General features: G+C 39.6%; 1 protein-coding gene and 1 long non-coding RNA gene across 2 annotated transcripts in view; one reads left to right on the forward strand and one right to left on the reverse strand.

The window, feature by feature from the left end:
• LOC109305730 overlaps positions 1–3221 on the reverse strand; it is a 16143-nt gene extending 12922 nt beyond the window's left edge. Inside the window, exon 1 of the long non-coding RNA XR_002099687.1 lies at positions 3208–3221. This is a non-coding gene — a long non-coding RNA (uncharacterized LOC109305730). The remainder of the gene's footprint in view (positions 1–3207) is intronic.
• Positions 1–14123, forward strand: part of GABPA (GA binding protein transcription factor alpha subunit) — a 42611-nt gene that overhangs the window by 184 nt on the left and 28304 nt on the right. Inside the window, exons 2-4 of the mRNA XM_019528770.1 lie at positions 2339–2438; positions 8357–8501; positions 11843–11927. Coding sequence (XP_019384315.1) covers positions 2362–2438; positions 8357–8501; positions 11843–11927 — 307 coding nt within the window. The 5' untranslated portion in view covers positions 2339–2361. The remainder of the gene's footprint in view (positions 1–2338; positions 2439–8356; positions 8502–11842; positions 11928–14123) is intronic.

Raw genomic sequence — 14123 nt, forward strand, 5'->3', positions numbered from 1 at the left:
CCCGGGCCTGGGCACAGCTGCGTCCCGCCCGGGGGAGGGCAGCCGGCGGCGGCGGTGGCGACCGCGCCTCAGAGGGCGCGAAACGCTGGTGGTGCCCGCGGTGCTGCCGCGCTCGGGGACCGGGTGCCAGCTGGCCCGCCCGAGCCGGGGCTGAGCGAAGCAGCCACACGCACAGGGGGCCCGAAAGGAGGAAAGTGGAAGGAAGCGGAAGGCGCTTGGGGCTGCGCTTGTCTGCAGAGCTGTCAGCTAGAGGCGGTGGTTGGACCCGGCCCTTCAGTGCTCCTCGTTTGTAAGCCCTAGAGAAGCCTGGAAGGGGTCTCCTGTTATCCAGAGGCAGGAGCAGCCTTGGTCAAAGTAACCCTGCACACAGAATTCTCCCTGCACCTCTGGGGTAGGGAGTAGCTCTGAGCCACGGGGGGAAAGAGCATAGATAATGAGGGCTGGAAGGGACCTCAGGAGGTCATCAGGCAGCTCCCTGCTCCAAGCAGGACCATCCCCAGCTAGATCATTCCGGCCCAGGTTTTGTCTAACCAAGAACCACCAATGGAGAGTCCATTATCTCTGAGTAACTCATTCTAGTGCTTCACCACTTCCCTAGTGAGAGAGTTTTTCCTAATATTCAACCTAAACTTCCCTTGCTGCAACTGGAGATGGTTGCTCCTTATCCTGTCATCTCCTTCTACTGAGACACTACTGCTTTGCTCCATGCTCACAGCCCTAGAAACATTAGGGGTATTCTCCAGATACTCATCCGGTCCTAACATCTGCATTCCCAATGCGCCTCCAGCGCCTAGGATCTCCTTTGCCTTGGGGGCTGTGTAAACGCACACAAACGTGTCCCATTTTTTCTGTGGGAAGCCGAGAAGAGCTTCCACCCTGGTTCTGGAAGTCCCTCTTTAAAATGCAGTTAGTAATACAGACAGACTACCTGTTCACAGTAATGCATCAGTCGCCTCAACTTAAGGTGTGCAATACTCAGCAGCTGGCTGTTGATCACTTACTACCTGCCCTTTGCCATGTCTGTTTTGCTTTGGGGAAGTAGGGCTAAGCCTAAAAGTTAACTAATGAGCTGCTGCTGGTTGGAAAACTGGGGCTATGAAAAGTTCCCCAGGCCTGGGGCCCTGCTGAAGAACAGCCTGCTAAGCAGCCTTCTTTTGGGGGGCCCTGCTGAAATGTATTGGGTATTTCTGCTATCCACAACTGTGGAATAGCTTGTGGTCACAGTCTTGTGGAAGCTAAGTCAGTGGTGGGCATTTACAGGTCAAACAGAATCTGAACATGGAGCCAAGGAGCCAAAAGACTGTGGCATGTCTGCGATGAGCACAGGTCTAACGTACTTGCCAGAAGAAATGCTGTTTTCCAGGCAGGCTCTTGAATTCTGCAGGTTCTGCATGGACCCAAAATGAAGATACCTTTGTTGTTTCAGGGTGCTTTATAGATATGATACACATTTGCAGTGCTCCTGAGAATAAACAAAGCTGTGGAAATGATCTTGATATACTTAAAACTTCAGTTTTGGAAGCCCATAATTCACTGTGTTCTTTGAGTTGCTGCTACTCAAATGCACTCTACCCTTGAAGGATAATTTCAAATAGACTTGAGTAGTGTCTTCTGGGCCTTGAACGATGTACTTGAGAGGGAGTGGGAAAGAGGGATGAGAAGATGCCCATTAGGTGGCAGTACAAAAATAATTTTAGTGTATATATGGATTATTAAAGTTAGGGAGCAGTAAGAATTACACATGAAAAATCCTGTGGCCATTAGGTGTTTCATGAATGAATGGTAAACAAATTCCCTTATAAGAAACCACAGTATTAAAGTGGGATAATAGTGGAAATACAGTCAATGCAATTTATGTATTGATGTAAAGCTTAAAAGTGTATAGTTAATACTTTTTTCACATTCCTCTGAAAAGCAGCCCATGGCAAATATTAGACAAAAAACCTAAAATGTTTAAAAACAACAATCTAGAATATAAATGTTACCAGCCTATGATGGGTGAACATGACTGCTTCATACAGCATCCAACAAAGATGGAAACATTCAAATAAATACAGTAGAAGTTGCCTCAGGTTGTTTAGTCTGTGCATAAGCATCTATTTACATTCCTGAATTTACTAAAACCATCCACCAACTTATTAATAAACAAGTATTAGTAGATACTGTATAGTTTCCATGTTACCCTCCCACTATTCTGATTGTGTGAGTTGGATTTCCAATGGAAACATTTTTTAAGTTACATACTTTATTGCAAAAATTCATGTTGTTGGGAAACTAGTGTTCAAATATTAATTGTTTATATTTCATGAAATTTCTTCTTCAATTTCTCTATTTCAGGTCTGTAGTTGAAGCGTTTTAGCCATGACTAAAAGAGATACAGAGGAGCTGATAGAAATAGAAATTGATGGAACTGAGAAACAGGAGTGCACAGAAGAAAGGTATGTGTTTTAAATTAGTGCTCAGTCTGAGTCGTAAGGCTTCAAGTAACTGCTGCTACTTGAAATCAGTTTGTCTTGTTGCTGTTTTCAGCGGGGAGGTGCAGTGCTTCAGACCTGGGCAAAGGAAGGTTAGGCAGCTGTCACTTGAACTTGTTTGTTAGTCTATGCAATAGGAAACCAAAATATAGCAGATGTAATAGTGTTAGCATGACCTGGAGTATCCTGTTTTTGGTATGTGTTACTGCAACTTCTAATCCCTCTTGCCACATTGCAAAAATGTCTTCTCCATTAGCACGTTCACTTTAGCTTGCTTAACCTTTTCCCTAACACCTTTTGCCCTGAGGTAAAACCTTTCCCACTGTGCAATAGGAAATGTATTTTGTTCAATTATAATTGTTTCTCTGCCATTTTGTTCCTAGTTCTATGCGTTTCATCTCTCCCATTCTTCACTTTGCTTTCGCTTTCTTGATAACCCTGTTTGTGTTTTTTGCAAGCTCTTAAATTTCATCATATCCCTCTGTAACCAACATGGAAGCATCCAAGTCCAGCCCTCCCTCACTTCTCCATCAATGCCAGTCATACCACCCAAAAACTTTTAAATAAAGCAGAAAGGCAAGATAACTGATCCATTTATATTAACATTTGAAACAGTATTGCTTGAAACAGCTGTTTGACTTCTTCAGCTCCTAATTAGTTCTCATTTTCCTGTTCAAATCTCTTTCTGTTTAATTGCCTCAGTCTTTACTTTCAAGCAAAAAGTAATCATGACTGACTTTTCAAGAGCTTACCTTATACATGAGTCTTTTTCCTTGGTGACGATCTTATTTCTGAGCAACGTGGTAGCCTCTCCTAAGTCTGAACTCCAAGTGTTTTATGTTTCTCAAAAACTGAGTAAACGCTTGTATTTTCCAATGTTCCCTCTGCTTGTAAGCAGAGAAGCCAACTCCATAAATCTACAGGATGACCCCATGCTTGTGTCAGCCCATTTGAGCTATTGACAAAATTGAGGTCAGTTGTTCTGGGATGCCAATTGCTATATACTCTTTATATAGCAATTTTGGACCTTTTCAGTACACACATAGTTTTGTTTATTTTTAAGGTGAAAAGTTTCATCAATTAAAAAATGTAGACATTGTAAAAGTGATTTTTATGCCTGTTCCCTACCATAGGAGTTTAGGCTTCATTCATTGACTAATGTTCCTAAGCAAGTTACTAATTTATTCTGCTGTTTCTGTTTTTCCTTTTTATATATAAAAATGGGGTTGATAGTCACATGTCTTCAGTTTTTGGAAGCTGCGGTCACAACCACAATACTTGCAAGTCCTGGAATACCCCGATTCTCATTAAGCCTTCATCAGGACTGATGTCTGCCTTGCAGGCAAGAATTGACTCCTTGAAAATTTAGAAGAGAAAATCAGTAAATGAAAAGTTGGGCAGCAGCTCACCTGCTTCGCTAGATTTGCGTAGAGGCTGTCAGCATCGTTCTTACCTTTTAGGTGAACTTTCAGCCTATTATCTCTCTAGCCTATTCATTCTTGCTGCTTTTACCTTTCTTCAGTTCACCCTCACTTGCCTGTCACCATTTGACTGTCATACTCTGCTATGTCCTTGTTCCTGCTTCATCTTGTTGCTCTCCCTGGTTTCCCCTGGAGGGATGTTAGGACTTGACAAAGTTCTCCCAACTGCTGTGGGGTCTTCTGGTTCCAACATTCCAGCCCTTTCCCACAACAAGCAATTTTCCTCCTGCGTATGAACAGACGAGAGAAGGATTTTGGTTACAGGAACTATTTTTGATACTTTAACAGCAGTATCACCAGGGATCCTGGTTTTCCTTGATTTAAAAAATCCCACATTTTCTGACTTAATATCCCCTCCCCCTCGCCAAAATTCACATTTTTCTATGATTAAAATGACACACACACACACACACACACACTTTTTTGTTGTCAGAGAAAATGAGGCTCCCTGAATATCACCAACACTACCAACACCCAGAATTAATTATTTTCTGCAGTTATGCCTGTCATGCTAAAAGGGCCTTCAAAGCCAAATTTGATCAAACAAGAATGCAAGCATTTGGATTGTCATCAGCTTATTGTTGATTACAAATCGTATTAATGTATTATTTATGGAAATAGCCTGCATCTTACTTATAAAGCAACATGCAAAGCAAAATAAGCAAATAAAGCAAAATTAAAGCAGCATATAAAGCAAAATAAGAATCTTAATTCCAACACATGTAATGATGGCAGATTTTTGGTGTATTATAGCTGTGTAGACAAAAGCTATCTTCCAACATTCCTTCAAAATAGTTAAACAATTGACAGGTATGCAATTTTTTTGGTCATCTGCCTCCAGTTGGATTTGTCTTTAAGGTCAGTCCATAGTACTTAGATATAAAAGCTTCCTTTTCAAAATTATTTTATTTTTAATGCTTTTATAATAAAAGATGATATTTTATGTTATAATTATATTGTGATAAAATATATGTACTTTACGTACAATATTATAAATCTGTGGTGCTCAGACGTCTGGCCCTGAGGGCCAGATGAGTGGTGCAGGGCCAGTTTATGGGCAGGTTTGGGCCCTGGGGCCCAGAACCACTCCTTTCCTGCTTTGTATACCAGGATTGGGTCCTGGGGGGCTGGCGCTTGCCCTCCCCACATCATACACTGGGTTTGTGGCCCAGCACCACCATCACCTCCTGCCCTGCATGTGATGGGATTGGGCCCTGGGGCATGTTGCTGCCCTTGCTCAGCCCTGTGTGCTGGGGTCAGGCACCCAATCCAGTGTGCAGGACCCAAGTCTCCCCATAGGTGTGGAAATTGGGCAATGAGGTACCAGTGCCACTGTTCCACCACCACCAAATTTCTAGACCCTTGGGGGAGCCCTGTGGGCTTGGTGACATAGAACCAAGGGCCAGATTTGGCCCATAGGCTGGGAATTGAGCATTCCTAATACAAAATGGTTGACACAGGAAGGCAAGACTTTAACAATTAACTATTTAACTTATTTGCTTTCAGTTCCTGAGTTTTGTAAGTAACATGAAAATGGAAAAAACCTTAACTGGGTTTTAGAATAAGGCTTTTTGGCCTTTTTTCCCTTTTAATATTTTTTTCAGTTTGTGTAAATATAAAAAGTATGTTTAAAAAAATAAAATAGGATAAAATAGATCAGCAGAGCTCTGTGTGGGGAACAGAAACTGCTTCTGTAGAGCTCTTGTTAGGTGGGCTTTGTCCTAAAAAATGGGTGTTTCCTAATGTTTCCTGGCTTCCTTGAACATCTCTAGTTCTTTTATCTGATGTTCTTAAAGCAAATTGTGCAAGCATTATCTTCAGTTAATGGGTGGGCAAGGAGGAAGGAGGGGAGTAAAGAAGAATATCTGCCAGTAAAATGTGTATCTGTCTTTGAGATCAGAATTCTGTTTCCACCTTTGCCACAAACCTCCTATATATGTTTAGTGAGATGCTTTAAAGTATTCTGCCCACCTCCTTCAGTGACCTTGTTTGGAAAGTTTGCTTTTCCATGTTCTACCAGCTGCAGGATGCATAGTGACTTTGGGAAATGGTTATTTCTTCCATTATAACTTCTTGATTCTGTAACCTTGGGTTTTTCATGGGGAGGGTCAGAGGTAGTATTGGTTTCACTGACTGTTTTCAGAACTGTTTTTTAAAATGTACTGTTTTTAACCATTGACAGCAATATTTTGCACTTCATATTTTTGTTGTAATTGGTCAAAGGGATATGTATTATAAAAGTGGTAAAAACAAATTTTTTAAAACAGCTTTTTGTGTGATTTCCATACCATTTTATTCAGTTATCTAAGCACTGTTCATAAGATAAAGATAATTTTAAAAGCTGCTTAGTTACTGTCTTATTTTCTTCAAATATATCTGCTTCATTCTGAGGGAGAATATTTCTTGTCAGAGTATATATATGTAAATTACTCATTACTCAAACTTTTATCTTCCAAGATTGAAGAGAGATGCATTTCCTTGACCTTCTTAGTAAATCTGGCCAAAATTTTAAGCAGCATCTAAACAAAGGCTTTTAACTTACAAGTCGATTGCAGTCTTAGCTGTGGAGGGTTTATATAATCCCCAAGGACCCATTCTAAGTTTGCAGTTTGATTGTAATAATTAGTAATTTAAATAAGGGAATGAACAGGAAGATGATAAAATCTGCAGAAGATGCAAATTATATAGGTTAGTCGGAACTAGAAGAGCGGTGAACATTAAAGGAACATAATGAGACGTGGAAGTTAGGCATCTTGTTAGTAGATGAGCAAATGCATTGCAGTGCACACTGGAAGGAATTCTTTAAACTGCTGTATCCCATTGCCAGTTGTATCACGAATAACCACTCAGGAAAGAGACTTGGGTGTCATTTATAAAAAATATCTATTCAGTATACAGCCCTCCTCACCAAAGTACAAATCATAAGAGTTTAGAGAGAACTGGAATAAAATATAGCTTCATTTTCAGTCCTGTAAATCAGTTGTTCTCCTTTCCATAATGATGTTCTGTTTCAGTAATTTTATTTCAAAAAAGAAATAGTGAGGATTTTTAGTTAAGTGCCCAAAATTGGAAGTCTTTTCTTGGCTGGCATGGATTAGACAGTTCTGAAAATATGAAGACTGATATTTTGGAGAAGATGTTAATGGAACTATGATAAATGTATACAGAATTCCACATCATGCTGAGACAGGTGCATAGAAAACTCGTGGTTACTTTTGGTCCTGTTACACAGAGACATTTAATGAAATAGAGAAAGCATTCTGACTGCTTGTCTAATCCAGTACAGGTATTCTTACGTTAAGTAAAATTTTCTCTATTTGGTAACTGGACTGTTAAAGTGTTTCATGTAGGTATGTTTCTGTCCATTGCACTTAATTTATACAATACTTGTTTACTGAAAGAGCAATAGTGTTGCAGATACCTGAAGTGCAAAGGAGTAGAAATCCAGTTTATATTGATCATAACATAATTACATAATTGTCATCAGAAAAAAAGAAGAGTACTTCATTTTAAAGCATTGAGAGCAGCTTTTTTCCTACTCGTCTCAGCTTGTACATGTGACTTGTCTTGATCTTAAACTTAAAAAAAAAAGTTAATTAGGTGTAGCTCTTAAACATTTTAAGAACAGATACTAAAACTATAAATGTACTCTTCCACCTGAAAAGTAGAATACTTATTACATACACACTACTTGCAAGTTACTTAGAGCTAATAGGTTTTTGATAACTTAATCTGTACTAAATAATTACCAGAAAGTAGTTTTAATATTTTTAGAAGATCCTATTCCTCCTGTTCATTCATTTTTTCTGCTCAGAATAGGCTAGGATTTCTTTAGAATGATTCTCAAATCTCTTGGAGTTGAATGTAACAGTATTCTTTGTCCAAGATGAGAGCGGCTTTCAGTACAATATAAACATTTCAGAAGTTATCATTGGGTTTTGTGTAAGTTAAATTCTTAATCCTTTTTTAACTACCGCTTTTATTAGTATTGAAACCAGAGCCGGCCTCAGTGGTGAACCTAGGGTGCTGTGGTCATGCAAACACGTGTGAGCAACCCATGCTCACAGCAACTCTCTTCCCCTGTCCTAGCCAATCCCCGCTTCTTGCAGGAAGAGCAGTACCTAGCCGGCTCGCTGCCTCCATCTGCTGGGAGCAGCAGGGTACTTGCCTGGCGCACCATACTGCTCTGCTTGTCTGCCGAACTGTGCTGTGTGTCCCTGCCTCTGCCACAGCAGTGCTGCTGACTTGGGGACAGGGGAAGGAGGAGGGGACACCAAAATAAGAGTTCCCCTAGAGCGCTGTTTTCTCTGAGGCCAGCTCTGATTGAAACCCATAGTTATTGCATTTTGAAAGCTATCTTTATGTTCATTTAGCAATTCTTGTATTCTTTTGGTTTTTAAGCATTGTTGAGCAGACATACACGACAGCAGAATTTGTGAGCCAGGCTATTGACATCAATGAACCAATTGGAAATCTTAAGAAGTTGTTGGAACCAAGACTACAGTGTTCCTTGGATGCACATGAAATCTGCCTACAGGATATTCAGGTAAAGCAAAGAGGGGTTGAAAAACTGCATTTGAGAACTCTGCTTTGAGAACATTTCTGTATATTCAATCCCTCCCTTCTGCTCTGATGTTGGCTTGGAGTATAACATGTTTTATTTGGTACGTAGGTTCCAGTTAAGGGTCTAATCTTGCAAATGTCTGGCTCATCGTCAGCTTGATACTGTTTAATACATGTACTCTGATTACTAATTCACTGCAAATAAAACTGGATGACTTTCAGGGTTTCTGTGGGAATTTTCTGAATGATCGAGCTTAGAGGCGGGGGGTGGGGGGAAAGAGGCATGGTTCTGAAAATAAGTACACTACCTTTCATAATATACTTAAAATCAAATAGCTTGATTGTTTCCTACAATGCCAGTGTTTCTTTGAGATACTGTTTTCAGGCTTCCTGAATCCAGAAGCGAGAAAAGTACTTACAACAGTTTTGTTTTCTGGTATTTCTAGGCATACTTCTAAAAAATAATAATAATTTCATGACATGTTCCTGTGAAGCTGAAAGTATGATGCATAGTCACGGTTCACTGTGTAGGAAGAATGTATATTGGCATACCTATTGGGTTATTCTCTACCAAATTATTGCTGCATGTGTAAGTGGAGACACTAACACATGCTGTATTGTACTGACTGAAGGATGGGGGTTCCTGGAGCTAAAAGAGGTTTCCTTCCAGTTACTCAGCAGAGGAAATAATGGACTTTGTTTAGGCTGATGTTTATCTTATGTAGTAGATGAGCGTGCGATCACTCTGATCCTTCTTTAGGTAGGCCTCTCTTTAAAATATTTTTGAGTTTGCAAAATAATTACAAGTATGTGGTTTTTCAGGAAAAAAAGTGGAGAAACCAAATAGCAGAATCTTACATGGGAAAATATGTAATCTTGCTAGCCTCAGTCCTTAAAATTGAATGTGGGTAGCTTAACAAAAGAACACTCACTGGATATATTTAGTTATATTTCTTATAAAGGTGTGTTACTTAATGACTTTAGCATAATTAAAAGATCAAATATATTTTATAGAAAAAGCATCAAGCTAGTCAGGGCATGATTGGATATTAACATACAAATTAAAATTTGTATCTATCTGAAGTTGTATGTGATGTTATGATGGTGGGGTAGTAACTGTCAGAAGCTAAGCTTTATTTTTGTGTTAGTTGAGTTGTTCCATGGGAATAGTGCTGACATAGGGAGACCCTGAGAGAATAATTCCTGTTATAGAAAGTTAACTTTATATTGTTACTTCAGAACTCAGGGTAAATGTGAAATTTTGTTTACTAAAACTGCAAATTACTTTTCCTGCCCCTCCCCTTTTTTATATTCATTTAGATCTGATTTTTTTAACCTTGTTTTGTAACCATTTTTAAGACCACATTCATTATCCCATTTTTTCCCTTTATGGTGATCTGCAAGTGGTGAATAGTTAGAACTGGTGAATATATTGCAAAATGGGTTTTAAAGGTTTACACGAAAATTTCTGTATGTTTAAAGTCACAACTAAGAAAGCTAAAAGATGCAACATTAACTGATAATGTTGCATTTGGAAGTAGCAAAATGAAAATGTTAGTAAACCTAGTAAAATTCTCTACTGTGAACAGTATTTTTGTTTTGCTGATTTAACTTTTCCAAGGCAGATGTACCTAAGGGCAGTCATGAAAGTCTATTGTATAAAAAGAACATTTCTACTCTTGCTTGGGCCCCTTTTAGGATTGTGTTGAGAAATTGATGCCTCCTTCCCTTTTTAGTCTCTTATTTGATACTGTGATGATGAAAGGAGGAGAAAGAGGAGGCACCCTATAGAGCCAAATAAATAATTTGGCACTCTTGTAGTAGAAATGCTTTTTTTGTAATGAATATTATCTTGATGTTCCTAGAATTGACTACATTTTACCAGCATGTAAAATGGAAGTAGGTGATGAGAAAAATAAATTTTCCTCTTGCTAGAGAGAGAAAGAAGCAGAAAAAGGTATTTTTATTGACATAAAAGGATTAGAATCCAGTGAAAACAGCTCTGAGCTTGTTCCATGTAACAATTACAAGTGACAAATGAGTGATTGGAGCTTTTAGCTCTGATCACTGGATCTTCTGGACATCAGGGCTAGATGCAGGTATTCAAAAAACCTGAGGCGCAATCAAATCTGATTTAGGCAGTTTTGTGTAAGTGACATAGTTTAGATCAGTATGAACAGACCACACATTTGCCCTTTGGTGGTGGACAAATCTTAGACTGGGTTCTGCCATTTTTAAACCAGTCTGTGCGCCAAACTTCTTTTACAGATATAGACCGGCTTTGAGTGCCAAACCACTTTTCTGGTGCAGATATAGACTGGTTTCCAATCACTTATATCAATAAAAATGTAATGTCTGTATCTAGCCCAGGTAGTTAGACTCTGATAAAAATATCCCTTCCTCCATCTGTCACCCCTCTTGTGTTCCATGCAGTGGCTAGAAGGTGGTAGGTTGCTTTGAACTCTGTTGCATTAGAAAAAAACAGTTCTATCATACATTTTTTGATATATGGTTATGATACATGCTTTGTTACAGAAAGGTTAATCTATATAAGAGAAGAGTGTTGTAATGTAACAAAGGGTGTTGGTCCTTGTCAGATTTGCATTCAGAGATTAATCAAAGTTGGTGTGGCAAGATATAAGATTTCCAGGGTTGTATAGCTAAGGAGGCAAAGGTTGTCTAGGCAACTGTCTTTGGTCATTGTCCTGGGGTGAACCGTTAAGTAGCTTTGCTAAAGAAATATTGTAAACTTTAAAAAGAAATCACTTTTGTGTGAAAATATTAAATGTATTGTTGCAGTTACCAGTTTGGATCAGAAAGAGGTATTTTACTTTATTTCCTTGCTTCCTACTATTTGATAATACATTATTTTTCTGTAGTTTGACTATCTCATCTGTGTGCTGAGGTTTATCAAGAACATTAGGGAGGGAAAACATACTCCAGAACAAAGGCACTAAAAATTGAGAAACATCCAAGTGCAAAGGTATGATTCCTGGAACCTATTGTGGTCTCATTGGACCCCAGGTTGAAAGAGTCACTTTAAGCATTATTCTTCTACATTGAAGCTCTTTTAAATAGTTGAAGTAACATTTTCAGGGGTGAGTATAGAGGAATAATTTGTCTAAATGGTTGTAAAGAAACCTGTTTATTTATCTAGCTAAAGAGTGCATTATTCATGCAATCTTAATTTTTAAAAAGTTGATTTCTTTAGTTGTATTGTGTGAAAGCCTGGCAAATTTGAAGGTATAGCACTTAACGTACAAGAAAACTTTCTGAATGTTTTGTGATGCTAATCATTTTTTTTTTTTAAATCTCCTTATTAAGCTGGACCCAGATCGCAGTCTCTTTGATCAAGGAGTGAAAACAGATGGAACAGTGCAGCTTAGTGTACAAGTAATATCCAGGCAAGGTAAACAATTAAATGTTTTATTTGCTGTAGTCTAGAATAAACTTTATCGTAAATACCTTCATGCAAAAATGCTGTTTTTGAATTGTAATATTTAAAATGTAACTGTATGATTCATGCTGCTACAGGATGAATATTGCATTGTACCATGGGTTTATTTGATTGTACTTAAAATGTATCGTGGCCTGAAGCTACCTCAGCCCAAAATGTGTTACTCTCCTCTAGTGAGGGAACCAATGGGATGGTAATGGAACTCCTCAGTACCCTGCATGTGAGGACTTTCAGTGGCGATAAGCAGTAGCTCACTGGACAAAATACCTGGGAAGATGAAAGATAATTGCCACCAGCTAGTTTAGGCTATCTCAGTAAAACACATGTCCTGGACTACCTTACAAATACTTAAATTATGGGGGGTACTGGCACAAGTAAATACGCACAAAAATTCTGAAGCAAAAAGGTTACGGTCATCATCTGTTTGCTAGCTCTTAGGATACCATATTGAAATAAGCCGTTGTGACAGATGACAAGTATCTGCAATCTGATTTATGTACTCCTTTTTTGTGACATCAGTCAAGAAGTTCCCCTGTTAACTCTCTATTTGCCACATCCCTAGCAACTGTCATCTCCAGTCGCATTTACAGTGCATATATTTTTGAATGGCTTCAGCTATTGAAGGGGAATCTGAATACTGGCTTTTGGGACAAGTATGGAAAAATATTAGTTTTTGATTATGCTTGTCCATATAAGTAGTTCCTGTTAGAAAAGGGTCTCTACCATCCATCTCCACAAATGAAGTCTAGCAAAATCTGGGAGTTGCCCAACTGTAGTAGCTTTGCAGCCCATGTGTAGTTTAAATTGATGCTATATTATCCTTTGTAAAAAAGGATGTTTCGACAAGGTTCTTGTTTTAGAGGTAATGTTGTGAGTCAAGTTTCTAAGAGTTAGAGTTGTAAGATTCTATGCATGCAGAGGTAGGTTACTTTCTGGACATAAAGTACTGTAGCAGGATCCCTCCGTAGTGGGACTTACAAATGATGCAGACGCATGTCTGAAGGAATTGGGAAAATATCTGTTAATTCAGGAGGGACCTACATAGAAAGTAAACAAATTACATAGATTTTTATTTTAGAATACTTAAAAGTTAATGTACTGTAAGGGTATTGGTAGCTTGGAGAAGGATTGAATACTTGTTTAGGGTAATAGGACTGGTAGGCCTCCTGGGCTATCAAATCCAGTTGGTTGCAATTAGAGGTAAGTGTTAACTAGGACAGCTCTGGAGCCTTCAAAGTCACCACTGCAGACACTTTCCCACAACTATAAAGAACTGTATTCAAAACACCTGTAAATATTAGAGCTGTGCAAAAGCTTTGGGTGCTGATTCGATTCAAAGGAGATTTGGCCAGATTTGGTGGCTAGATCTCCAAATCCAAATCAAATCAATGGACCAGTAAAAAGATTCAAATTGATTTGAAGCTCTCCAAATCTTTGGAAGAGATTCAGAGAGCTTCAGTGATTTGGACAGTCTGTGCTGGCTGCAGCAGAGAGCTAGAGCTGGACTTGGAGCTGGTAAGTGAGGGTTGGGGTTACGGACCATGGGAGGACCCCTGTGAGGCCCCATCCCCTGCCTGCTCCCCAGCCCTCTCAAGTGCCCCCCAACCACTCTCCCAACCTCCTCAGCCTGCCCCACCTGCCCCAGCCCCCAGTGCTTTAAAAAAAAGCCCTGACTCACTGGGGGGTGGGGGGGTGCCAGGAACTGGGGCAGGTGGGGCAGCCATTGCCAGGCTGGAAGAGTTGGCGGGGGATGGGCCTGGGTGATTTGGAGATTCGGCTGCTGCCTCAATTAGAATCAATTTGGGACAGTGATTTGAATCAACAAATCAAATCACTGTCCCCCAAATCGGCCAAATCCGGATCCAAAGCAAATACTAGCTGTTTCTCACAGGCCTAGTATGAATGTGACACAAAAGCAGAAACCAAGGATGCTGTCAACACCCTGGCACTACAAGATTTTGTAGCTTGTAAATATATGTTAAGAAGATCCCAGGAAAAGGACCATGCGCTGTGGTAGAGAGAAGGACAAAAACGTCATCAGGCATCAAGGACAACAAAAAGTCCTTTTTCAGATATGTGGGGAGCCGGAGGAAAAGCAAGGGCAATGTTGGACCCCTGCTAAACCAGATGGGGCAACTGACAACTGAC

The sequence above is a fragment of the Crocodylus porosus genome, unplaced genomic scaffold (genome assembly GCF_001723895.1).
Source record: "Crocodylus porosus isolate Cpor-Errol unplaced genomic scaffold, CroPor_comp1, whole genome shotgun sequence".
Classification (NCBI taxonomy): Eukaryota; Metazoa; Chordata; order Crocodylia; family Crocodylidae; genus Crocodylus; species Crocodylus porosus.